This window comes from Setaria italica, chromosome IV (genome assembly GCF_000263155.2).
Source record: "Setaria italica strain Yugu1 chromosome IV, Setaria_italica_v2.0, whole genome shotgun sequence".
NCBI lineage: Eukaryota > Viridiplantae > Streptophyta > Magnoliopsida > Poales > Poaceae > Setaria > Setaria italica.
This window is the reverse complement of record NC_028453.1, coordinates 29,529,609-29,555,486: the sequence shown is the minus strand read 5'-3', so window position 1 is coordinate 29,555,486 and position 25,878 is coordinate 29,529,609. Positions and strand designations below refer to the sequence as shown.

General features: G+C 45.1%; 2 protein-coding genes across 2 annotated transcripts; both read right to left on the bottom strand.

Annotated features, from left to right (window-relative positions):
- Positions 1–385: 385 nt before the first annotated feature.
- Positions 386–4,053, bottom strand: LOC101766917 (LRR receptor-like serine/threonine-protein kinase HSL2). The gene is made up of 2 exons (XM_004965554.3): positions 1,062–4,053; positions 386–976 (listed from the first exon to the last, which is right to left on the bottom strand). Exons 1-2 carry the CDS (start codon positions 3,703–3,705, stop codon positions 630–632), a joined length of 2,991 nt encoding a protein of 996 aa, XP_004965611.1. The 5' UTR covers positions 3,706–4,053; the 3' UTR covers positions 386–629.
- A 3,209-nt stretch (positions 4,054–7,262) lies between these two features.
- On the bottom strand, positions 7,263–12,366 carry LOC101766226 (cell division protein FtsZ homolog 2-1, chloroplastic). Its single transcript, XM_004965552.4, has 8 exons — positions 12,129–12,366; positions 10,399–11,087; positions 10,016–10,315; positions 9,801–9,891; positions 9,097–9,221; positions 7,889–7,981; positions 7,671–7,736; positions 7,263–7,581 (listed from the first exon to the last, which is right to left on the bottom strand). The coding sequence occupies exons 2-8, from the start codon at positions 10,999–11,001 to the stop codon at positions 7,465–7,467; spliced, it is 1,395 nt and encodes a 464-aa protein (XP_004965609.1). The 5' UTR covers positions 11,002–11,087; positions 12,129–12,366; the 3' UTR covers positions 7,263–7,464.
- Between the last annotated feature and the right edge of the window lie 13,512 nt (positions 12,367–25,878).

The following is a 25,878-nucleotide window of genomic DNA, read 5'->3' as shown; positions in this document are numbered from 1 at the left end:
TCCATCACCAATTTGCCGCTCCTACTGCAACTGTTTCACATGGTGAGGTTATTGCAACCATCAAAATTGCACAAGCTGTTAGCCGGTAAATGTCCACTGCTGGTGTCTTGCCCGGCCGTCCTCCACGATCCTTGATCGCGCCATCTCAATATATGCCGGGTTAGCGAGACCATGATCCCCTCTCTTGGATCTCCTCGTTCTCCAGTCACCGGCCCACCCTCTTGTGAGGCTTCCTCCCCTCGTAGGGTATTGGTGGGTGTCGATCGGATCCCGGACGTGCCCCAAAGATGATGTTTTCACCGCTGTCGTCTGTCGAACTTGACTCAGTGCTTAACAGTCGCAAGTGGAATGGAGATCTTCGGAGTACCGACACTTAGTGGAGGCATGGATCGGTGAACAGCAACATGCTTTCTTAGTGGGAGCTAATGTCTATAAGTTCATATATTGGATCTAGTCACGGGTTACACGTCATGTTTATGCCTGCTTTGAGTTTGGTGCTTTTAAATACCGACTAGTTAGCAATGTACTCAACAATTAGTGTACTGACACCTGAATCACTCGTTGCCATCCCACCGGCCGGAGTCCGAGATGATCCTCTGCCTCCTGCATTTTTCGCGCTCGAGGATCTGCTACTCCACCCGGCAGGTCTCCGCCTCTGCGGGCATCCGGCAGCACCGTGTGAGTTGGTGTAGGACATCCTTCATGGACGGTCGCGCTTGGGGTTCCTCACCGGTGCAAATCACCCCGAGGGTGAACACAGCCAAGATGTCCTGCAGGTAGCAGGCCGTGTCCGGGATGTCGCGATCGACGACGTCGTCGAACGGAGGTCCTTGCTGGTACCGTCGCCATGCCGACTCAGCCAGGCACCGGTCGGCGCCGCTGTCGTTGGCGACCTTGCCGGTCGTCAGCTCCAGCAGGACGACGCCGAAGCTGTAGACGTCCACCTTCTCGCTCACCCTTGACCTGTAGCCATACTCTGCAAAATTCGTGTCCAATCAGCATGGATTGTCTTTGTCTCAGATTGAACTGGCATCATCGTGAACTCGAGCTGCCCTTCTCACCTGGAGGCATGTAGCCGAATGTCCCGCCGATGGCCGACACGGTCTCGGCCTCGCCGGCCTTGGCAAGCATCCGGGCGAGCCCGAAGTCGGCGATCTTGGCCTGGAACTTGGGGTCGAGCAGGATGTTGCTGGACTTAACGTCGCGGTGCACGACCGGCTGGGCGCAGTCGTGGTGCATGTAGCTGAGCCCCTTGGCGGCGTCGATGGCGATGGCCAGCCTCGTCGGCCAGTCCAGCGGCGCCGGAGCTCCCTCCCGGTCCCGGTGGTGCAGCCACCGGTAGAGGCTGCCGCTCTCCATGTACTCGTAGACCAGCAGCTTGGCGCTCTGGCTGGAGATGCAGCAGAGCAGCTTGACGATGTTGCTGTGCCGGATGCTGCCGAGCACCTTCACCTCCGACTCGAACTCCTTGTCCAGCTTCGCGTCGAGCTTCGCTGCGTTCCAAATCTTCTTGACGGCCACCATCCTGCCACCGCCGCCGCCCTCCTTGTCGCGGCCGTGGCCGGCGCCGAGGTGGATGCGGTACACCTTCCCAGACCCGCCGCTGCCGATCACGTTCTCCTCGCGGATTTCGCGGAGCACCTCCTGCTCGGCGAAGTCAAGCTGGGTGAACGCCGTCATCTTCCAGTCCGTCACGTCTTGTCCGTCGCTCCGGCGCCGGAAGAGCAGCCAGGCGACGCCGACGCAGCTGATTAAGACAACGCCGGCGAGCAATGAGAAGAGGATGACCAGGGACCTCGACAGGTCATCGTGGGCGCCGCCTGGGCACGTCGGGAGGTTTGTGCCCCAGTCCGCCGCCCTGGCGCATAGCTGGTTGCCGAGGAAGCTCCGGCTGTCAGCCGGGTTCTGCAGCGACGGTGGCACCTCGCCGGTGAACTGGTTCAGTGACATGTTGAGCGAGCTGAAGTGAAGCTGGCCCATGTCCGACGGTATATCACCGGTGAGCTCGTTGCCGGACAGATCAAGGATCGTCAGCGACGGGAGCAGCCCAATGCTCCCCGGGGGTATCGTGCCGGACATTCGGTTGCCGCTCATGTTCAGTGAATTCAGCTTCTGCAGCAATTTGATCGATGTTGGGATGGAGCCAGTGATCCGGTTGCCGGGCACTGACAAATCAGTAAGATTGGCGAGCTTGCTCATGTCAGATGGCAATTCGCCGGCGAGCTGGTTGTTCTCCGCCAGGAATGTGAGCAGCCCTGTTGCCGACGTCGGGACGGATCCGGTGAACATGTTGTTTCCCATCTCAATTCGTGAGATGTTAAAGGATATCTCGGTCGGCAGAGTGCCAGTGAAGTTATTGTTCTGGATCATCACAGTGGTCAACTTTGGGAACGACCAAATGTTCACGGGGAAGTCGCCGGAGAAGCGGTTGTTGTAGAGCTTCAGATTGTCCAGCAGGACGCAGTGCCCGAGGTTCGCCGGGAGTGCACCTGAGAAGTTGTTGTTGAAGGCGACGATGTCGTAGAGCATCCCGTTGGCGCAGAGCCCCTCCCGCAGCGGGCCGGAGAGGTTATTTTTGCCCACTTCGAGGTTGCCGAGCGGCGAGTGCTTTCCGAGCTCCGGCGGGAGCTCGCCGCAGAACTGGTTGTCATATATCCGGATGTCTCTGAGCTGCGGTAGCAGTCCGATGCTCGCTGGGATCGAACCGGTGAACTTGTTCTGATGAAGAGCTAGGAATGTGAGGTTCTTGAGGTTACCGAAGGCTTCCGGTATCTCTCCGGTGAGCTGATTCGTCGACACGTCAACCTCAACCAAGTTCACCGCCGTGACGTTCGAGGCCAGCTCGCCGGAAAGGCTGTTGTTGAACAGGTAGATGTTCTGGAGCTTAGCGTGCTGCAGCACCCACGCCGGGATCGAGCCGGTGAGCTGGTTCGACGCTAAGGAGAACACCGTGAGCTCCGTGAGGCTGGAGAAAGCCTCCGGGATCTCCCCGGCGAGGTTCATTTGTTCCATCCAGAGACATGTGAGGTTAATCAGCTTGGAGAACTCCGTGGGCACGGGCGCCCGCGCGAACGCGTTGTCGGCCAGCGTGAGGACCTCGAGCCCGGCGAGCTTGCTTATCTCCGCCGCCGGGTACGCGCCCGTGAAGTTGTTGGTGTCGAGGAGCAGCGACTTGAGCGCCGGGAGCCTTGTGACCGTGGGCGGCACTTCGCCGTCGAAGCGATTGACGGAGAGGTTGAGGTGCTCCATCGCCGGCGAGAGGCGGTCGATGTCGCGCGGGAGGAGCCCCGAGAACTGGTTGTTGGAGAGGTCGAGGAAGCCGAGCTCCGCGCAGGCGTAGAGCGCGGCGGCGGGGAAGGCGCCGGTAAGGTGGTTGTAGGAGAGGTCGAGGCGGGCGAGGCTCTTGAGCGCGCACACGGACGCCGGGACCGTGCCGGTGAGGTTGAGGCCATCGAAGGAGAGCTCCGTGACCGCCCCTCTTCCGCCGGCAGCGCACGTGACGCCGCGCCAGCTGCAGTGGTCCGCGGCGGGGTCCCAGGACGCGAGCTGCGCTGGTCCGCCCCATTCCTTCCTGACAGCGAGCAGCGTCTCGCGGTCGTCGTCGGCGGCGGCGGCGGCAGCGCGCTTGGAGCTGTACTCGCTCACGAGGAGCGAGAGCAAGACGACGAGGAGCAGAGAGAAGCAGGAGGTGTTCGACCGCGACATGTGCGGCCGAGCTGAGCTGAGCAGGGAGTGGGGTGTGGGGGAGTGAGAGTGCGGGCTGACGTGGCGTGGGGGCGACTGCTCCAGTGCGGGCGTGGATGTTGTTTATAGCACTTTTACATGTGAAAGAGGGCACCGCTGGTCAACAAGTCAACGGTCCTCGCTTACAGTCGCTGGATGCCAGTCGCTTTGTTCTCTGTGTCTGTCACCGGCTAGCGCAGGATCTTTCTTGCTGCTCTCGGACTGAACATGGATTTCTAGCATTATTGCCTTGCTATTTCTTGAGCACTACAGTAGTTATTGAACACAGCCGCTAGAGGGCGTGAGAGGGGAGAACTCGCAACACAATGATGGAAGTTGGACGAACATGAAAAGAAACTGAGACGGAGAATTAAAAGTGAGTTGTTTAGACCATAGAAAATTTTTATAGTAAATTACATCATCAAATAATAACTTGTACCATTGTATCATTTTAGTTGACCAAATTACAAAACGTTCAATTAGCGAATTAAGCGTAGCTCAGCTGATAAGGTTCCCTGTGATGGAATCTACCCACCAGGATTTGAGTCCTCAACTCGACACTGGTGCTCGCATTTTTTTGAATTTATTCTAGGATTTAACCGGCACTATATTTTTCAGTGGTAGGTAACGTATCCATCAACAACGAGGCGCCAGTGGTGACTTCATCAACCTCAAGAATTTGTCAGCTCAGTCTTTCAAAGGTACTCATAGAGGTAGGATTGCATGCGTGTGTGTTCGTTGGGACGAGTGTGTGCGCGTGTATGTGAGCGTCTGCGTTTGTACCGTGTGGTTCGAAAAAAAATTCATATGCAATACTCTACAGTTTTAGATACGATACCCTACAGTTTTGTCAGCGTGTTTTGTCAACCTGGTAGCATCACTTTTATGCAAATAACATCCTACAATTTTATTGCATGGTGAAGTGTTCGCATGGCACACAATAAGAAACTAATTAATGTATACTAATTAATGTATAGTAACAATATGTGCTCAAAGGAATCAATTGTTTAATATTTTGGAGGCTTTTTTTAAAGCCTCTAGGTGAAGCCACCTAAGATCCTTGGTGGATATTATAGAAAAGAGAGAAATTGGAGGCTCCTTTTGAAACTTCGAGGTGAAGCCACCTAGGATCCTAGGTAGATACTCTAGAAAAAGAAAGAAATCCTAAAAATTCTCAAAAAAAAGCAAAACATCTGGCCATCAATTGGTAGACTCAAATCATTGTAGCCATTAGATCTATTATATTTTTAAAAAAATTACCCACCTATGCCATTATGCAAATAGTCTAAAGTAACCCCTAAATCTATATCTAAATTACCCACCTCTGCCATTATATAAATAAACTAAAGTAATCCACTAATCTTCATCAAAATTACCCGCTATGCTATTATAAAAATAATTTAAAATAAGCTCCTAAATTTACAATTAAATTGCCCTGATACTTCAAAAATAAGTTTAAGTAACCCCTTAAATTTGCATTTATATTACTCACATATACCATTATTAAAAATAACATAAGGTAACCCTAAATTTGAATCTAAATCACCTTAATTAAAAATATACACCAATACATAATTCTAAATTATCTATTTCTTAAAATATTGATATATAATATAATAATTAAACCCCTACGTATCATAATCAGGTTACGGAGGAAAATAGACAGCGGTACATGTGTTTGGTTGGACGCGGCCTGTAATGAGTTACCGTGTAATCAGTTACCGGTTAGTCAATCTCGTTACCGCCTGTCCTGGAGTGTTAACGGATCATTACGCGGTTCCGTCCGCCACCTGGAGGCTAGTTAGAGCAGGCAGGAGAGCTGCTTATGTTTTCCTACAGATGTGTTATTTGATACCATTACACTACAAAACCAAACAAAGCTTGCAATCACTCATTCCACCTCTGATTCCACTGTGATTTGATTACGTTTTCATTTGCGTTACCACTCTCCCAACCAAACATATCACCTATGTATGATGTGTGTCACCATTTATAAAGATATAATGGAAGCGATGGGAATATATATTTCTATGTTAAAATTATAGCTAAAACTTAGAATCTATTAAATAAATTCAAGCGCATACATGTGATGCAAAGTGAAAAGTTCAAAATTATAAATGTGGATAAAAATGTTATTGAGTAATTACTAACTAAAACACAATCGCATGAACATAATAAGAATATATCTATATAAGTATCGTGTTTGAATATTTAACAAATGAAAGGTAATAGTTTTGTAGTAATGTGACCTCATTTTTGTTTCCATTGGAGACTCTGCATAGTTCTCACGAGACATGCTAGGAAAAAAAAGACAAATCCTAGAAATTCTAAAAAAAATTAGAAACATCAAACATCAATCATGTAAACTATAATAATCATAGTCATTGTTCTATTATAGTTTCTAAAAATTTACCTACCACAATATTCTAAAATAAACTCTAAACCCAAATCTAAATTACCGAGCTATACCATTTAAAAAAATAATCTAAAGTAACCCCATAATATTCATCCAATTTACTCATGCATATCATTATAAACATAACTTAAAATGCCATGTTAAATTTAGATACCCATATATGTTGTTATTAAAAATAACCTAAAGTACACCTAAATCTTAATCTAATTATTTTCATGTGCATCATACAGAAATATCTAAAAATAAACTAATATATGATTCTCAATTACCTATTTATGTCATTATTAATATAGAAATACTAAGTTAAGGTATGTATGCATGATGAGTGTCACCATGTAGATCATTTATACATGTATACTAAACATAATGTATGGAGGTATGATACAAAATAAAAAAAGTGTGAATGTGAATGAAAAAATCTATATAGTAATTATTAATTAAAAATTAATCATAACTGGACAAAGATAAGTATACGTCTATATGAGTATTATGTTGAAGTATTGAAAAAAGAGAGTATTAGGTAAACAATTTTGATTATTAGCTAGGAGTTTAATTTCTAAATAATTTTTAAAAACAATAGCTTTTAAAAATGTTAGCCCATGCAGGAGTATGACTTGATGGGACTAGTAGAACCAAATAGGAATAATTTTTACAAAAATATTGATAATTTACCTCAACTCACCTCATCCTACACTAGTGACTTGTTCGTGCTCGCGACGATCGAGGGCATTTGTGACGGGGTTGATCCGGGCCATACGGTTCGAGCATACGTTGCCCAACGCCAACGACGCGCTCACGGACCCCTACATCCCGGCCGTGCTGCCCTGGCGGCGGCTCCCGGGGTTCTATCACCATGCTCTCGGGCCTCGGCCCTCAGGTCGCTCGTCGTGTGACCTTGGATTAGTAGTAGCAACGCACCGAATCTATTCTCTTGTGTACCGTCGGTTGAACTGCAAATATATTGATGCTTAGCGTCGATCCTAATCTTCCCGCACTTTTCCGGACATTTTTCTGTAATGTGAGCTTCTGGATTGTTCATTGACTAGCCAACTAGACAACCATCACTTCTCTCCTATCCAGAGTATGATCCAGCAGAACAGCACGACAGACAACGATGAGCAGATCGGAGTAAAAGGGAACACATTTTCTATAGCACTAGCAAGCTCACTTCTACACATTATTGACAGGAGGATTCGAAAAATATCACGCACAAAACTGAACAAGAACCACTACGCCTAGTCTGAAAGGCTTCAGTGCCTTACAGGAACCATCTGACCTAACGGAGGTATATCATACAGGGCGGGAGAAGGGCGAAGCCTGGACAATCAAACTCGTGGGAAGCGAGAGGGGCCTCTTCGTCGGAGGAATTCGGGGATCTCCACCATGCTGCCTTCGCCAGAGGATGGGCGTCGGCCATTCTCGCCTTGGATCTGCTGGCCACCCTTTTAGTTGCAATTGCAAGCATATGTGAGACTGGGTCCGAAATTCCTCACAGAACTTAAAAGGTCACTAGTTATTCGACAAGAATTACCTTTGAGGTGCGACCTTCTGGTTCATCCTGCCGTTTGAATCCAGTAGCAATCAAGGTTATGCTCACCTGCGAGTAAAAACTATTGGCATAAGCATTTTCAAGTAAAACTGACATATAATGAGGTAAAGGACATTCCCATGCTGCCAAAACTGCAAGAGAATTATGATAAATGAGCTGTCCTATGTCCATCAGATGTAGCGAAACAAACCAAGACTTACTTGACCACTCAGTGAAGGGTCTATGACAGCACCAAATATCAGATTAGCATTTGGATCAACAAGGTCGTAGATTATTTCAGCAGCTGCATTTACCTGAAACAACCAAATAGTTAAAGACGGTAAGTGTAACCTGCCTGATAGAGCAAAACAGTGCCTAAATAAGCTGGTCATTTAAGTATGTCTCTTGAAAGATAAATGTAAAGATAAATGCAGGGCCTGCAATAGTGATATAGCTATTTTAAGGAGAAGCACATCTCTTGCTAGGAAATTCATTGAGACAATGAAGCATGGAGCTAAGCTCCACATCTAAGAAAAGTACAAACCATATTGGTTCCAGGAGCTTGATATGTGGAATTTTATGAAGTACAGAGCCCTGTTGGCGATACATATACAGTCACTGCATATGGTGTCAAAACTTCCAAGCATGTATCAAGTTTTTTTTTCCCTTTCTTGGAAACAAATGTCAAATCCATGGCATTGAGTTTTGTACACTAAAGTTATAAGTATGAAAGTGCAGTGTTGGAACTTATAAAATAAGGTTTTTAAGGGCAATGAAGATAGGTCTTAATGTCAACTCTCATAGTGCTTGCCACTTTGCCTCAACTTACTCTTACTCACCTAGTGGATGTGTTTATAGTTGTTGACGGCATATGCTACTGTTCCGACAAAAATAAGGCCATACAAATTTTTAACGTTTCTAAGAAAAACATATTTATAATGTAGAAATCTAACACATCAAGTTATTTTATCATGTCAACCCCAAGTGCTGAACTTCAAGTATATGCAGTTCAAATCTATGACACTGAACCTTCAAGTTCAGTATACGCAAAATCTGGTGCACTGTGGAAACAGTGTTTCAATCAGTCCACTGGGATATCAAAATCCATCAACAGGATCTCAAAAGATGCATCCACAATAAAACAGAACAGTTGACCTTTTAATGAAAAACTAAATTCTCAACCAGAAGAATAGTAGTCTGCATGCTATCCCTTCACTCTAACAACCTATCCCATTAACTTGTTATGTTTGCATAGCCCAAAATAAAAACTCCCTGCCTCCTAAAAGCAACTTTTCTGGTTAAATTTTGCTCCTGTTATGTAGATGTGTGACAGTCATATGATAAGCCGTACAGAACAGTGACATATAAAAACTGGCCAGAAAATAATCCATGCTGTCATCAAAAGAGCTAGAAAATAGATGGACCAAACCTCAAACAAAGTAAGGTCCATTCCCCCAGTGATATTCCATACGATGCCTGTAGCTCTTTCAATTCCAATATCTAGCAGTGGCGATTGAATGGCATTAAGAGCAGCATCTCTTGCTCTTGACTTTCCTGAAAATTTAGAGTGAGGCGACAAAGACAAGCAATTAAGTTACCTATACTTTCTGTACGAAAGCAGAAAACTCCACATTGTAGCAACAGCAAACCAAACTCAACTCAACGCTTTCTACAAGGTATATCTGATATAGCATAAAAAATCAGCTTTCATAAATATATCAATCCAGTAAGTAGTTTAGCATCCCATTTTATGCTTTTAGTATAAGACAACCAAGAAGACATGTATACGCAGATATTAATTTTCTCCATTAACTCACAATAACAATCTGTCAATGGAAGAAAGCCGTTGGTCCTATCTATGCCATGTGGAACAACAATTCTGAAGCTATCAAAAACCCGCAGATATGAAAGCATGTACAAGCTCTAAGTTTATCTCATTATCACCATAATCCCAATCAGTCTCTTATTTTCTTTTTTTCTGTAACAGTGTTTACTTATTGTAGCAAATTTGACCAAGAAATAGGGTGCAAAAACTGTGAGTTCAATTTGCAGAAAGAATGGAGCCAGATCATACACTACTACAGTACAAGTTAAGTTATCACTTCTATAGAAGAAGAATGTCAGATGTAATACCTGTAGCAGTCCCTATACCCATCAAAGATGACCCTGCATTTTGCATGATGGCACGCACATCAGCAAAGTCAACATTAACCAATCCAGGAACCTGAAATGGAGAAGAGCCATTTTTTTGTAAGTTAGATACCTTTGAAATGTTCAAATGCACTCTTTTGACTTTCAATTGTGCAACTAGCAACTTGGTGATAAATTGAACATCCACATCAAATTACCGTAATGATATCAGATATGCCACGAATGCCTTGTCGAAGAATGTCATCAGCCAAATTAAATGCTTCTGTTACAGGAGTATTTGGAGAAACAGCAGATAACAGCTTGTCATTTGGGATGACAATCAGGGTGTCCACACTATTTCGCAAAGCTGCTATTCCTTCCTGAGCTTGAACTGCCCGCCGCCTCCCCTCAAATGAGAAAGGCGTAGTGACAATACCGACAGTAAGTATACCCATGGACTTGGCAATTCCAGCAATTACAGGAGCACCTCCAGTTCCAGTCCCTCCACCCATTCCAGCCTGCAATTTGAGGATAAAAAGAGTACTATCAAATCCCAGTGTTATTATTTCACATGCCAAGACAGCTATGGATTAGAACTTACCGTCACAAAAACCATGTCAGCACCATAAAGTGCTTCCTGTATGGATTCACTGCTCTCCTTCGCTGCATTCATCCCAATATCAGGGTTTCCCCCCGCACCCAGACCTCGAGTCAGCTCCTGCCCAATCTGCAACCTATTGTGGGGAAGCACAGGAGACATTCTTATCGCCTGCACATCAGTGTTCACGATCCAAAACTCAACACCATTCATAGAGCTTTCAATCATTCTGTTGACAGCATTTGAACCTCCACCTCCAACTCCAACAACCTTGATCTTGGCCTCATTATAATCACTCCGGTCTGGTGGCACTCCCAGCCCCTCTAACGGGCTTCCATCAGAAGCACCTTTCAATGGGTCCACGACCTCAACATTCTTCTTACCACGGAGCAGAGACACCTCTGGATGGAGGTCAAGGAACGAGTCTTTCTTCTGGAAAGAGTTGGCACTGCGGGGGCTTGCACAGCACCTGAAGTGACAGTGACCCAAAGTTCGAGTACTTCTGACAAATGCCCTACCAGATGTATCCTTGCAGCTTGGAACTTCACTTCCCCAACTAGAAGATGGTGGACTGAGCTGTGTGAAGCATGGTAACTGTGTAGCCATCTTAATAAGTTAATGGGCAGGCAATCAATGTACTTCTCCTGACAGTGTCCAATGGCCTTGAAATTCGACTTATCAGCTGCTCATATCTAGAGTCGATTCGGAAAAAGAATTAGGAAAATTCAAAACATTGAAAAAGGGAACCAAAAACCAAGAAACGAATGCCATCAATCTATGGATCAAATCTTGCAAGCAGGGAGATTTACATAACAACATAGAAAAGTGAGGTGATTTGCAAAACAATGAGCACAGCCGGATTATATGAAGGAACATGAGACTCACCCTGTGACACCGACGTAACTAATATGAAGAAGGTGCTAAAGGGACATGACTTATACAAATTTGCAAAGCCCCCAAGCCCCGAGGCTTCACCACAGCCAACCGTTCAAGCGTCAAGAGTCAAATTTCACCATCCTTATAGTCCAACACTTCATTCTAAATGCTTAACTGATGCCAATTTATCAGGAGTAGGAAGTAAATCAAGAGTGTCATGCCCACAGCTGACAAATTATGACACAAATAAATCATTAACCAAGGATAGACATTCGATTTATCCACTGCCCATATTGAGATCTCCACAGGAAGCAATACCACTACGATGTTTTGTTATTGATAACGCTAGGTGATGCCACATTTAGCCATTCTTCCACACAAAGTGGGCATGACAGTGTCAAAGGGGGAAAAAATCCAAAACGGAGAAGAATAACGAGCGAGCAGCAGTCACTCCGCTCGGAGCTCACGAGCTTTCAAATTTGCTGGCTGGGCTAGCGAGCTCGCCTCAGCCTCACTCTCCCGCCGTGCCCAAGGCTCCCTCCCGCCTGGCCGCCGACAGTTATGTATCTAGGGCTACAGAACAGGCGCGAGCAGATACAGAACTGCTGATCCAGCCGCACAGAATGGACCGGCAAACCACGCACGCCCCCCTGCTGCCAGGTAGACGGGGCGCTGCTTCCATACCCCCCGAAACGCGCGGCGCCACAATCCAAGGGAACGGCGCGGAGGGTGGCGCCGACGGTCCAACCCCGGCAGATCCGGCCGGCCCTGGGCTCATCTGGTCCCCTCTCCAACAAATGCATTTAAGACTAGAGTTCATTCGGAGCACAAATCGGGGCGGCGGAGATTGCACTCACCACGAGCGATTCCGGCCGGCGCGAACTCGGCCGACAGCGGAGCGGGATCGGCAGCAGCTCGAGGATGGGAAATTTGGGGAGGAATCGGCCGACGCCGGGCGGCCGCCTTATCGTCAAAAGGGTTTTGGGCTTTGTTCGCAGCTCGCAGGTGAGGTGGTGTACTTGGAGTGGAATCTCTTGTTTTCGCTGCGGGGTGGCGCCTGGCCTGGCGGCTTCCCCTAAACCCACGGTTTGCAGAGCTGGCGGTGATTGTTGGCTGCGCGAGGCCTCAGCCGCTTTCGCCTCTCGGTTTCAACATTCGCGGAACAAATCAGATAGGGACACCGCCGTCCTTTTCCTTCAAAAGAGCTGTGACTCAAATTTCAAATATGTGAATCTTTAATAATTTTTTTGAAAAAGCAAAAAAATATAGAAAAAAATGTAAGGGCCTGTCTGAAATCGAGACTGTCCCATCAATTGCCATCGTCTCGAGACAAAGCTTGACAAAAATTATGTCAGTACAAGAATAAACGAGATCATGAATGATGTAAGACAAACAGTTTATTGGCACTTGACAAGTTGAAGAATTTTAAAGAAGATTGAGTGGATTTGGCGACACAGTTGGGTGGTTACGATACTGCAGGGTTCGTGAGGTATTGTTTTCCCAGTGGATAAAAGTTACCAAGTGTGAAGGATAAAAATCAAGGATCTCACTATATTTTTCTTTTATATTTATTGTAGGACGAACTTTTTGCAAAACTTAGTACACATAGACACACTCGAGGAACCTTTATGAGTAACTCCAAACCTTCCTACAAGTGATTGTGGTTCCTTTAAGAGACTCAATCATACCTCGAAGTTGATAGAGTGCAACGCAGTCGCTATATACATCCACTATCATTGAAGAAGTAGCGAGATTTTCTTTCCCTGCTACTTACATAAAATAGATAACCCGGTATAATAAACATAAGGAGACTAGATATCTAAATTACATTAGCAAACTGTATTTAGTGCTTGAGCCATTAGAAGGGTACACGTACACCTCGTGCCGTGAACAGCGGCGTATATGGTACTACTAGTAGTAGCAAGCAACAGAAACACATGCCGAGAACTGGGTGAAGGCAGGTGCGGCCCACGGACAGCGAAAGGGTTGGGCACGTGCTTTCCCGCTTGGCTGGTTTGCCCCCTTGGAAGCGCATATGGCCCCAAACCGCATGGTCCAGGCCTCTATGGCTGGTCAGTCACATGACCGAAGCACCACCACCCGTCGGCGGCCTGGCCGGCGCGCGTCGTGGCATCGGTCGCCCAGGGAGCAGGCCGCCGTCGTGAAAATGAAAGAGAAGCCCGCAGCGTGCGTGGGTGGGTGGTTGTATCTTACAGGCCCAAATTGTTTGAGTTTGGGATAGATATGAACAGCACTAAGCCACTATAAGCATGTAACGAACGTTGAAACCTACTCCCTCCGTCCCGTAATTTGGGATGGAGGGAGTGCGAATCAACACAGTATACCTTTAGGCATCAGAGAACGTAAGCGTATCATGATTTTATCACAACACCACCAATCCATCTCTTAAATGAACTTTGAGGTACCAATATTTGTTCATGAAAATAGAAAACAACTACTAGAAGAAAACAAATGACAATTTGCCTTGCATTTCAACTTATGGGAGAATGCCTTTATGGAGATTTTCGATCAAATGCTTTAGCAACAAGATACGTGCTTAGAAACTTTCACATAGCAAGAGTGACCTTCACCCCGCCCCGCGTTGCTCGAGCCAGGCGACTTGGATGGCCGCCGCACCTCCCCGCCGCTAGGCCCGCCTCCACCGCTCCCTGCTTCACCGCCGGAGCCACGAGCCGGAAGTCCGACGAGCGGTGAGGAGAGTGGCGGCAGGGCCACCTCTGTCTCTCCCGAATCCTACCCCTAACCCTAGATCTCGTCGCTACCGCCGCTATCGCCGGGGCTCGGAGCGTCGCTCCCCCCCTCCGCCGTGCCATCAACCCCGCCGCCCGCCGCCGCCGCCGCCTGGACACCTCCTCCGGATCCCGGTCGCGCAGGCTGACCCGGAGCCGCCACCGCCGGCGCGGCGGCGTGGGGGCGCTGCCACTGTGACACGAGGAGGACGCAGGTGGTGTGGTGGCTCGGGCGGCCACGGCCAGGTCCGCCATCCCTGCTCCCTACCTTCGCCGCTGCCAGAGCCGAGGCTTCGACGGGCGACACTCGGTGGTCGGATTCCGGTGGGGCCTCACCTTCGCCTCCCTCTCCCCCTCCGCCATCGCCGCCGTCGTAGGGTGGCTAACGGGCATGGGAACTGCCTGCCCCTCCTCGGCGGCCATGCCTGGGGCCGGCGGTTGGCTGTGGGACGCATGCGCGGCGTGCTGCAGGTTCGGGAACCCATACACCGTTGCGCCACCTCCGCAAGGCTCGGGCTTTTCTTGGATGCGTTGCTAGATGGTCGCGGGGGTCGCTGCTGGTGGAGGTCACGGGGGTTGCTGGGCGGCCGCACGCGGGCGTGGAGGCGGCGCCCTTGGTGGGGTCATGCTCCGCTCTTGGATCTGGTGCGACGAGGCTTGTAGGCATAGTCAACCTGCACGGTGTGCTCGTCGGTGGAAGACGTCCCCTAGGCCCGTACCATGGTCGCTAGTCGCTCTTCACCGGCTTGGGCTCCTACCTGCCACGCGTGATCCTAGCCCCTTCCCCCTACCTTTCCCTTACTTTCCTCCCTCCCTTCACCCCACCTCACCCTGGTCGTGCTCCGGTCGCTCTTCATGGATGGCCCGTGGATGACCCACTTGCCGCTGGAGCCTCCCACCCTACCACAGTGGGTCGCTCGCTTATCTGCCGATGGTTGTCGTCGAGATGGCGGTCGCTGACCTACAGATGTTCCCCATCATCATTGTCGTGGACTGCTCGCTGCCATCCCATCGATTTGCCTCTCATCCAGGCCTTGACGGTCGGCTGCGTGGAGTTGGTTTTGGGGGCCTTAGCCAAAGCTTTGCCCGGCATTCGCCAGTGCTAACAATAGTTGCGTTCCTTAACGTAGCTCACCTTGCTGGGGGCATTGTTGCGGCCACCAAATCCATTTGGTTTTGCCAGTAAAGACTTGATTTGCTCCTCCGTGGGCAGACGAACGATGGCGGCGTTGGTGTCGCTTCTCCCCTTAGGAGGTATCGTCTTGCATGAGATTCTCGCTCTACCTCCGCTGGCTCCGGGTTGTTAGGCTATCGGTGATGTGCGTGTGTTCATGGTGTCCTTATCTCTTGTAGATTTCATTTGTCTTAGGTCACGTTTAGTATGGTGGTGGTGTTGTGGTTTCCTTTTAGTATTGTTTTGCTTCTGTTGTTGGTCGCAGGTGGTGGTTCTTGTCACTCAGCCCTTTGAGGTCTTTTCTGAAGTTGCATCATTGTAATTCTCTTCTTCTTAATAAAAAATGTGCTATGCACGTCTTAAATAAAACTTTCACATAGCAAACCAGCCTTCTCTGTACATGAGAAAGGAGTGTGTGGGGTATAGGTGCGTAGAACTCAGATTTTAACTTGGGCCTGCAACGTCTGTTATGGAAACAAATAGTAGATCGCAAATATAACACTAGGAAATCCTAATATTTTTGCTACCAAGAGCTCCGATGGATTCTATGGAGAGGGGTGATATAGGCAGCAGAGTAGCAGAAAATGGGATATAGATGGCAAATGGGAAAAGGCAAACAAATTAAGTTTGGGGGCAGGATCTACCATTTTAGTAGTTCTTTCCAGGGATATTTATGTATTGGTTAATGAGCAAAATACCACCATTAATTACAGAGCTATGGAATGAAGTTCACCTCAAATAATTTTGTAACCTTAAATGGAGTTAACTTTTTTTGGTGTTTGATTCTAAAAGAGAATAATTTTAGCAACCAAAGCAAGTAAATCTTGAAGGGGGAGCCGCCCTTAAGGAAGAGCATGTAAGAAAGTAAGAACCTCAAGTATAGGGGAAATTGTAGATTTCAAGCTAGGGAGAGATTGCAAGAATTTGGTTCAAGAATGGGAAAAGAGTGGCATTGGAGTAAGGGGAAGCCTTATATCCATCATGACCACATGAGGGAGATTTTGATTCAATTGGTAAGAGTTGGTTTCCTTCAATTGCTGTCCATCACATTTTTTTCAATTTTCACGAGTTCTTGCTCTTGCATTGCATCCAACCAAGTAGTTAGACTTAATTTCTATATTATCTCTTGCTTTGATTGTATTGTCATCAGTTACCAAAATGGGGAAGATTGTAAGGAAAATGGCTCTAGACTATAGTGATTTTGATGATTAATGACAATATAGTCATTGGGACTAATGTGTTAGCAAGGTGTACCGTTGTAGGTGTTTTATAGGTTTTAAGGATGAATTTCAAAGCCATGAAAATGATAATAAAAAGAAAGATTTAGAATAATCTATGACATCCAAATCATATAAAAAAAATCTAGATAGTCTTTTTCTAAGTTATTCAAATGATGGTAATGAAGCCAAGACAAAGACACGCGGAGACATCAAATGAATTCTGCTGAAATAGTACACTGTCGTAATCACCGGATCTTACCGTGATGTATGGCGAAGCACCGAATCAATCGGTGTCAACAAGGCTAAGGAAGGAAGCGTGCACTATGTGCACCGAATCATACGATGTCAACCATGAAGGGTCACCGGACCATCCTACGCGCCAGTTTGATCACTCTCGGTTTGAAGTTAGTATGCATCACCGGATGATTCGGTATGCATAGTAAGGGATCATAGGATGAATAGGTGTGATCAACTTGGTTTGAAGTTAACATGCATCACTGGATGATTTGGTGTGTGCAATGAGGGAGCATTGGATGAATCAGTGTGATCAACTCGGCTCCAGATTGGCTTGGAAGAAATGAATGCAACACCAAATCATACGGTGCTCAAGTGAAGATAACACCGGATCAATAGGTGATCGATGCCAGAAGCAACGTCACTTGGGATCACTAGATGATGCGGTGATAACCAAGGTAGGGCACTGGATCATATGGTATCAGCAGGGCTCAGGAGTCAGTGGCTCAATGGCTAGTGCCCAAACTGTTACATGCTGATTCAATGCATGGATCATTTGTGCATCACTGAATCAGCCGGTGACCACAGTAAATGTGTTCGTTGCTATAAATACCCGATCTTTGCACATGTGCTAGAGTTTGAAGAAGCTATAGGCTTGTTTCCACACATACATGAATGCTCTAGCCACCAAAGTGCTCAAGGGAAGATTAAGGCAATTAGCATAAGCCTTATGTCTTGGTTAGTGATATTTTAGATCTATTAGCGCATTGCTTTAGGATTAGCCTAGAGTTGGTAGAAAATGGGACCGCGGTTACTACATGTTGTGGCAGGAGACCACAAATAATCCTGCCGAATGGGTCACAGTCACCGCGCAGTACCGTCCCGCGTGGCCCCGTCCCCCACCGTGACTTGCCTTGGACTGAAACGCGCTCCCGACCCTGCAGTACGAGAAATCCCCTTCGCTTTTGCACCGATGCCCTCTATCTCCCTCCCATTCACCTCTTGCTCGCGCTAGGGTTCAGTGCCGTCGCCTCCGCTTTGCATGGGTGATTACTTGTTGTAGTATATTTTTTAAAGTAATGGATATTGCTTGAAGTGGCGTAAAACACTACTCCCGATTGTCTTAGCTAGTTCAGTGACTTGGAATGTATTACTAATTATTTTATCAAAATTTTTATTTTACAAACTTCAAAAATATTGTCAAAATCATCTTCTGTTCACACTCATGAATCAAATGAGCTATCATCAGCCACATGTCATTTTACACTCGGAACAGATAATCAACTACAAATAATCAGGGTTGCCAAGGGCGCGATTGGTTGGTTGGTCCTACGTAGCCTGGCTTGCACCTATGAACTAGGCTCCAATCGGCCAGGCTTGTTCCATCCATATGCAATTGATTGGTTACCCATTTGAACCTAGCCTGGCTATTGTTGATGCTCGTTATTGATACACTTTTAGTGCCATTTAAGTAGTGTTTTCATACATATAATTATACTAACCTGCCACCTGGCTCCTGAAATAACCCCGTTTTCGCATATGCAATGTATTTTGGAGCATATTCTGTTTTTCAGGAAATTGGACTAAATGGAGCATAATTGGATAAAGCCCGGAACATGTGACGAACTAGAGAAAGACGAAGGCTAACGAGCCCAAAAAGGGCCTAGGCCGATCGGCCTATGGAAGCCCAGGCCGATTGGCCTAGGGTCCTCTAAGCTCATTTGTTGCTCATTTTTGGCAAGCACTCCAAGATTACTTAAGGGCTAAGTTTGCAAAGATATGGCAAGATGAGTTCGGGATCAAAGAGGATCAAGCGGAGATTTGGAAAGTTATAGGAGATCAATCTCATCCCGAAGCTATTGACATGCCAGGCCCACATGTAAGTGAAAATAAGATACCAGAGCACCTCAGAAGACTTGGGAACAAAGCAGAGCGTGAGATGAGGAAAGGAAGGTCCAGGCTGATCTAGGCCGATCAACCTAGGGTGTTTCCTCACCCTCTTGCCTTCCAATTTCAGCCACGGGTCTTCCAGACTATAAATACTCTGATATTTCATCAAGCACGGGGATCCATCCACCAGAAGTCGATGGACAGAGGGACACACACTGAAGGGTGCTGAGGGCTGCTGCAAGTCTTTGAGGTTGTCTAGGAGATGGCTTAGGCTAGACCCTAGCCGCCATGGTCATCCCTGCGCGGCAAAGCCATGGTGGAGTTCTGGAGCCGAGCCTTGTGATCATCAAGGCTTATGTATACATGATGGTGATATCAATCTAATCTTTTGCTTACTTTGATCTACTATGATGCATGCTTATTCTCATATGTTTAGCTAGCATATGTTCTTAGTAGGAATAGATATAATCGTGGTGATTAGTCTATGTCTTGCGGATACATCTTAATAGTGCGTAGGAAGTCGGTGTGATTACCCTTGTGTGGTGATAGCATGCGGGAGGGGAAAGGCCAGACAATTGCATAATGTTGAGTAGGATTGATGGCAAGTATTGTGGGAGTCATCTCAGCAGCTATCAGGAGGAAGAGCTTCGAGTAAGAGCGCTTGATGGTTGTTTGAGGTAAAGATTTGGGAAATCGAAGGCATTAACACGCACCTTGCAGTGGTGACCATAAGAAAGTAGGCCGCTTGGTTAGAACTACAACAAGAAGATAATAGGCTCATGCTACCTTTGGTTGTGTTACCTCATATATATGGATGTAATCTGTTTACCCTATCTATAATACTTATCTCACGATTGGGTTTACCGTTATATGCAATTCGTGCTTCATGATAGGATTAGATCCATTTATCTAGATGGAGAACCCTAGTTAGTTCGCTGCTGATCCACAGATTGATAAATCTTGGATGGAATACTCTAAAGGAAAAGCTACGATGATCCGTGCACTTGCGGTTCACAACTTGTCATGTTAACTACCGTTAACAAGCTTTTTAGGCGCGTTGCCGGGGATCGGCAACTCGAACCTTGGGGCAATCTATCTAATTTTTGCACTACCCCTAATTTTTTCTATTGTATATATCCTATTTTTTTTGTCTGCATATTTGAAAGCAGTAAATATTAGATGCCAGATGATCGAACATGGACTTTCAAGTCTCAATTCACTCTGATAAGATGATAACAACATCGATCTCAGGTCTTTAGCAGTAGGTGTCGGTGTTTATACCCGACAACCTATGGAGGGGTATCCCGAGGTAGTAGATTGGTTGGTGGGAGATCGCCGGATCTGGAACTCGAAGTAAAAGCAAGGACACAAGATACAGATTTACATAGGTTCGGGCCGCCAGAGTAGCGTAATACCCTATGTCCTGTTTGGGTCTTGTATATTGTGCCCTGCGCTTGGGTGTTGTGTAGCCTGATTGTAGGCTATTGATGATGGTTCTCTGAGATCTTGGTCTACTGATTTAGGGACCCCTGCCCTCCTTTATATACTCTAGGGGCGGGATTACTAGTTAGTTACAAGGAGGACTCCTAGTAGGATTACATGGTATGAGTCCTAGTAGGATTACAGGGGAATCCTAGTAGGAGTCCGTCTTCTTCCTTCCTTGCGGGTACTGGGGATCTATCCCCGACAGTAGGTGCTAACTTTGTTAGTGGCCCAGCATCTGCTATTGAGTCCACATCAATGAAGATGATACAAATAATGATAAACAAGGTACGCCGTTGTGTCAATTAATTTTTAAGTCTAATGTTTCTTGGAGATTTGTTTGTTCAAGTAACAGGTGTTGGAAGCAACCATGTCAAAAAGAGGGATGATTGGAGGGTCTATCTGATATGCACCCGCTAGGGTTGATTCCCGATCTTTCGATGAGAGGCGTGGGATAACTCGATTGGTGGATGGAGACGACGTTCACGACCCGACTACAGCCTTCCAAGCTGCGCCTTAGCAATCGATACACCACCTCCAATGGCTGCCGCGATCTTGTGGAGCGCGTCACCCGGCCACTAGGGCACTCGTCCTGCAAGCAATCGAAGAACAAGCAAGAACAAGTATAACAAGCAACTCAATTGCAAATATAGAGATGGAAACCAATCTGAACTCACAAAGTTGGGGTTCCGAATCGAGTAGAACGGATGGTCTAGTCGACACCCACGTCTACAAGGAAGTAGCAATGGCTAAACTTACATCAAAACAAAACCCAATCTGTTCGTGGTGGCTTTAATCATTATTAATACCTAGGAGGACGACCAGGGGGGTGTTGGGGTCGTGCTCCAACCCTAGGACATGTCCCTAATGGACCCAACTTGATACACGGCCCATTGGGCCAAAATAAGGCGACGCAGCACCTCTGGACAGAAAACCTCTCAGTAGTATTTCGGTTATTGCAGCCGACTCAAAGAAGTTATGGATATGATTCCCAATCCATATGAAAATAGACTTCATAAGGATTCCAAGGAGTACTTGAACACCTAAAACGGAGTCCGGATGAGGTCATAGCGGCCGTTGCAAGTTGGGCCAGAACTGCAGTCCGAATCGAGCACCAAAACGTGTTGGATTGGATCTCTTTCTTTCCTTGGGCCAAAAGTGACGTGGTGGCCTGGTGGAGGACGTTAGGAATACTTGGACTTGGCCCCCAATCTACTTCTTTAGTCCTTCATGCCTTCCATGTGTGTTTAACACTATTTTTGATCCATGTATGTATTTCTGAAATTGACAACGAATACACATCATGGTGCAGCATCAATTCATCAAATGTATCACATATAATTATGATAAAGAATTATTTCACATCGGAGTCAAAAGATGCCAATATGGTTGTATCCGAGCATGTGATGTCCTCATCACTATCTGCGTAGAAGGTGATGATTTGGAGTTGATCAAGATTGGAGACAACAAGATTACAAGCAACATGACACTACCAATCTTCTCCAGTGTGATGCTCAAGAGCTTCTAATGGAGTGATGCGATCAAGGAAGAAAACTGCTCAGATTGTTGACACAAAGTGCAGGAGCTTCCTCCAATCCCGACACTTTGGCTAAAGTAAGAACTATGGAGAAAATGCATTATTGCTACCATTCTACTCTCTGGTGCAGCACTCCTCTAATCCCGACACTTTGGCTAAAGTAAGAATTATGGATAAAATGCAATATTGCTGCCATTCTACTCTCTGGTGCAGCAATGGTGATGACCTTGAAGACAAAGGATGTGCGACATAATGCCCCAAAGACTACAAGATCAATATCATCAACATCTCCGGCTCAATTCGCAAAAAGCTGCTGTTGTCATCAAGATTTCGCACGACCTCAAAATAAAAAAATAGAATATTTTTTGATATTCAGAAGCCCATGAAGTCTATGTTCCAACGAATCAAGAATCAAGGAAATCGGAGATTCCTACAAGCGGTTATGGCCAAATCATCAAAGGTCACGCGTCATGAAATTAGTTCTGGACAGTGCGCGGTGCTAAAATAAAACAGGCAATAACTCTCTCATTTAAACTCGTTTTAGATGAAAGACCACGCGTTGAAAAGGTAATTTCATAATATTTTCAATGGGTCTATATTTCGGTTTATTTTCTGTTCTGGACGCAAGGGAAAATCCATGAAGAAGAGGCAGCAACAAGGCGATAAGAACAATATAGAGGAGATGAGGATGACAACAATGAAGAGGAGCTTGTGCAATGCTTTCATCAAGTGCACATGATCAAATTCAGAAGCTCAGAACAAAATAAAAACCTCCAGAGCATTGGCACATGAAGACACAAGTAGGGCACATTCAATACATGGACATGTTAGAAGCGAACCATGAAGGATTACAAAAGATAACATCAAGCTGCATGGATACTTTGGATTCTCACACAAAGGGCTATGGCTTCGCATGAACATGATCGAGGTGGGGAGTCTAGCTATATGACTATCACTAAAGCGCTTTGCTGGAGGCAACCCATCTTTTTATTTATTTTCTTTATTAAGATGACAGTATATATTGTGCTCTTCAATCGAAAACATCAAGTAACAATTTCTGCAACAACATGTTGTATGCTTTAAATAATACTAAGAGAACACTTTTTTTATTTGATCTTGGAAAACTTATGGATCCTTTTTGTGTGCTTTTAGTGTTTAGAGTCATTTTATTTGTGTTTTTTTTAGAGAGAAATATGAAGTATGGCACCACCCTTTGGTTCTAAACTTGTGGCTAGTTAATTTAGGCTAACTTTTGTTTTGTTTTAGATCACCTCCATTTCATGTCATGTCATTTTGTTCTTCTACCTCATGTTGCATTGCATTTTCATGTTGTTTTAATCAAAATCTTTTTCCACGTAAGCCTTCCTATTGGCCCTGTCGAAAACCAGAGCCAACAGAGGTAGGATTAACTTGTGTTGATCAGCTTGTTGCACCATTCAGATCAGCCTTAATTGTTTTTGCCTCTATTTAGACTAAGCCTTTTACCAGAGCTACTCTTCATAATCCCAATAATTTACACTACACCCTTACCCAGAGCGACCCTAAAACCATAAGTTTTTGCTTTTCATTAAAAAAACCTTTCTTTCCTTTTTGTTTTTAAACCTCCCTTAGTTAGAATTTCTATACTTGATTTCTCTCTTCAAAATTCTTGTTTCAAGCTAAAAATATAGGAAACCTATAAACCTACCCTGAGCCTTGTTAGTTTTGTTATTGGGGCTTTTCATGAATGAGTTTGTTTTGATATTGCTTGACTTCTTGTGAAGTGGTCAGCCTTGCTTTGTCATTCTAAGAAATTCTTTTTGACTCAACTAATTGCAAAACAACATCGATAGTCTTTTTGACCTTGCTAACCCCTGTTTTTTTAACCCTTTTGCATTTGCATTTGCATTTGTTCCTTCATGCATATGTTAGCTTGGCTTTCTCCTAAAACTTTATGATGAGCCTTTTATATGATTGTGTTGATGCCCTGCAGAGTTTTCTTCATGGTAAATTAGGTGTAAACATGGTGTTTATACCTAGTTTAAAACCATCATCATTCAATTTAATAAACCTTGCTAGCTTTTCATATCATCTCCATATTGCATTGGTTGGTTTTTAAGCTTTGTAATGCGCTCTATTTTTCTTGTGCTATAAAGAGTTATTGATCTTGGGATAAACATGGTGTTTGACCTTGATTAACAATTTTTCTATGGCTATGAAGAATTTCAGCAACCTAGTTGTAAGCATGGTGCTTAGAACTTGGTGCAAATATTATCTTTGTTTATGTTCCTATCTATCATTTGCTTTCACACTTGCACACACGTACACTCATTAGGTTTTTGTTTATTTTGCTGAACTAGCTACCACAAGTTAAGGTCCTAGGCATGTCTTTGGTATGTTAGAAACTGTTTCTACTCCCAACGATCACCTCGGGGGTATTATGTGCACTTGAATTATTTTTCAAGCATGATGAAGCGCTTTCATGAAAAGAGAAGAAATTGAAGGATAATAAAGGCAATAAAAGTGAAGAAGCATAAAGACAAGCTCCAGATGCTGAGAACAAGGATTTCAACAATCACAAAAAGCTTCATCTTCTTCTTCCATGCCTAGCACAATGCTAAGCATGGGGGAGGACTTGTCGGACGAAGAATACAAGGATCACAGTCGTCAGAAGATGTTCATTTTTCTTATTCCATGCTAAGCACAATGCTTAAGCATGGTGGAGGCTGTGCTACACCTCATTACAAGCATCGAAAGGATGGTAAATTCTTCCTCAACCTTCTCTTTGTCCATATCTTTCTAAATGCCTATGTATATAAGCCTTCAACCATAGACTCGATGCAACCTTTGTATATCTCTCCTTATAGTAACATGGTTACTAGGAGTACAACCTAGTTTTTGTTTTCAATAAATCATGATCACCATCACCTTGTGCATACCATGATGTTAATAATTTTGGTATAATCTTGCTTATGGAAAAATGATGAAGGTTGTCGCTTTGTTGTACCTACACAATGTTGTATATGACTTGACTAATTACTCTCTGTTTAATGAACTTAAATGGATTAGATACCAGCTCTTTTAATTGTGGAGGTTAAATAACTAAATTCTAGACCCACAAACTCTATGTTGCTCTTTGATTTAAGTTTTCTGATGACCTGATAACTTAATTTATTTTTATTTAAAATTGATTTATATGCTATCTACATACATGCATGATCTTTCATGATGAAACCTTTAGATTGCAAACTTATATTTTGATGAGTTGGATTAAGATTGATTTTTATGGTATGAGACTTAGAAGCTGGCCATCTCCTTTGCATAAAACTTTTATTGCTAACCTTTCTGTCCAAGCATTGTGAATTTCTACATTGGGAATCTCACAAACCTCGCTAGGATCCATCCTAAACCCAAATATATTATTTTTGTGACTACCTCCTTGACCACAACCTATTATTGAGTATGGAAAAATATTTCGATAAAGATTCAGAAGATTAATCGGTGCCTTTTCAAGAAAATCAAGACCCGGAGGTATCCATAGAGGCCAGAAGGGGCCAGGCCGATCGGCCTGAGGTGTTTCCCCCTCTATTCCCTCTGAAATTTGGCATGAAAGTCCCCTTAGAGGAATAAAATAATTTTTTGCGGAAGATCAAAACTTTTGGTACTTAAATCAGCAGTTTATCTTTCTTTCTCTTTCATGCTTGAGGATGAGCATCATCTAAGCATGGGGGAGAATCATCGCAATATCTTTGACTTATGTTGAGTAAAGTACTATGTTGCAAGAAGTTCTGAGGAGCAAAAATAAAAAAATGAGGAAAAAGAAAGAAAGAAAGAAGAAAGAAAAGAAAAAGGAATGAAAAAGAAGAATAAAATGCTCCTCACTTCTTTGAGCCTCATTAAAGTTCCTAGTGCTCTCAATATTAAGGATTGATCTATACTCATTTTCCAACCATGTGCAATCCGATAACAAGGACTTCATCTGTGCCTCGGGATCATTCATTTGCCACCTGCACATGTCCACTTATCTAAAATGCGTGTTTTTCATCCCTCTCTCTCTCCAAAATTTATTTTCCATTGCCTTTTTGACAAGTCTTAGTAATCCTAATAGATTTCTCTCTTAGTTTGATAATATTTTAGATATAATGTTTCGCTAGGATTGTTTCTACCTACCAATGTATACACGATGGTGATATCGATCTAATCTTGTGCTTACTTTGATCTACTATGATGCATGCTTATTCTCATATGTTTAGCTAGCATATGTTCTTAGTAGGAATAGATGTAATCGTGGTGATTAGTCTATGTCTTGCAGTTACATCTTAGCAGTGCGTAGGAAGTCGG

Excerpts from the sequence above, each read along its gene's own strand:
- LOC101766226 (XM_004965552.4), bottom strand. The coding sequence starts at position 11,001 with ATGGCTACACAGTTACCATGCTTCACACAGCTCAGTCCACCATCTTCT. Across the intron at positions 9,892-10,015 it reads GCATATCTGATATCATTACG|GTTCCTGGATTGGTTAATGT; the intron begins GTAATTTGATGT and ends TCTCCATTTCAG. Across the intron at positions 7,737-7,888 it reads ACCCTTCACTGAGTGGTCAA|GTGAGCATAACCTTGATTGC; the intron begins GTAAGTCTTGGT and ends TTTTACTCGCAG.
- LOC101766917 (XM_004965554.3), bottom strand. The coding sequence starts at position 3,705 with ATGTCGCGGTCGAACACCTCCTGCTTCTCTCTGCTCCTCGTCGTCTTG. Across the intron at positions 977-1,061 it reads ATTCGGCTACATGCCTCCAG|AGTATGGCTACAGGTCAAGG; the intron begins GTGAGAAGGGCA and ends CGAATTTTGCAG.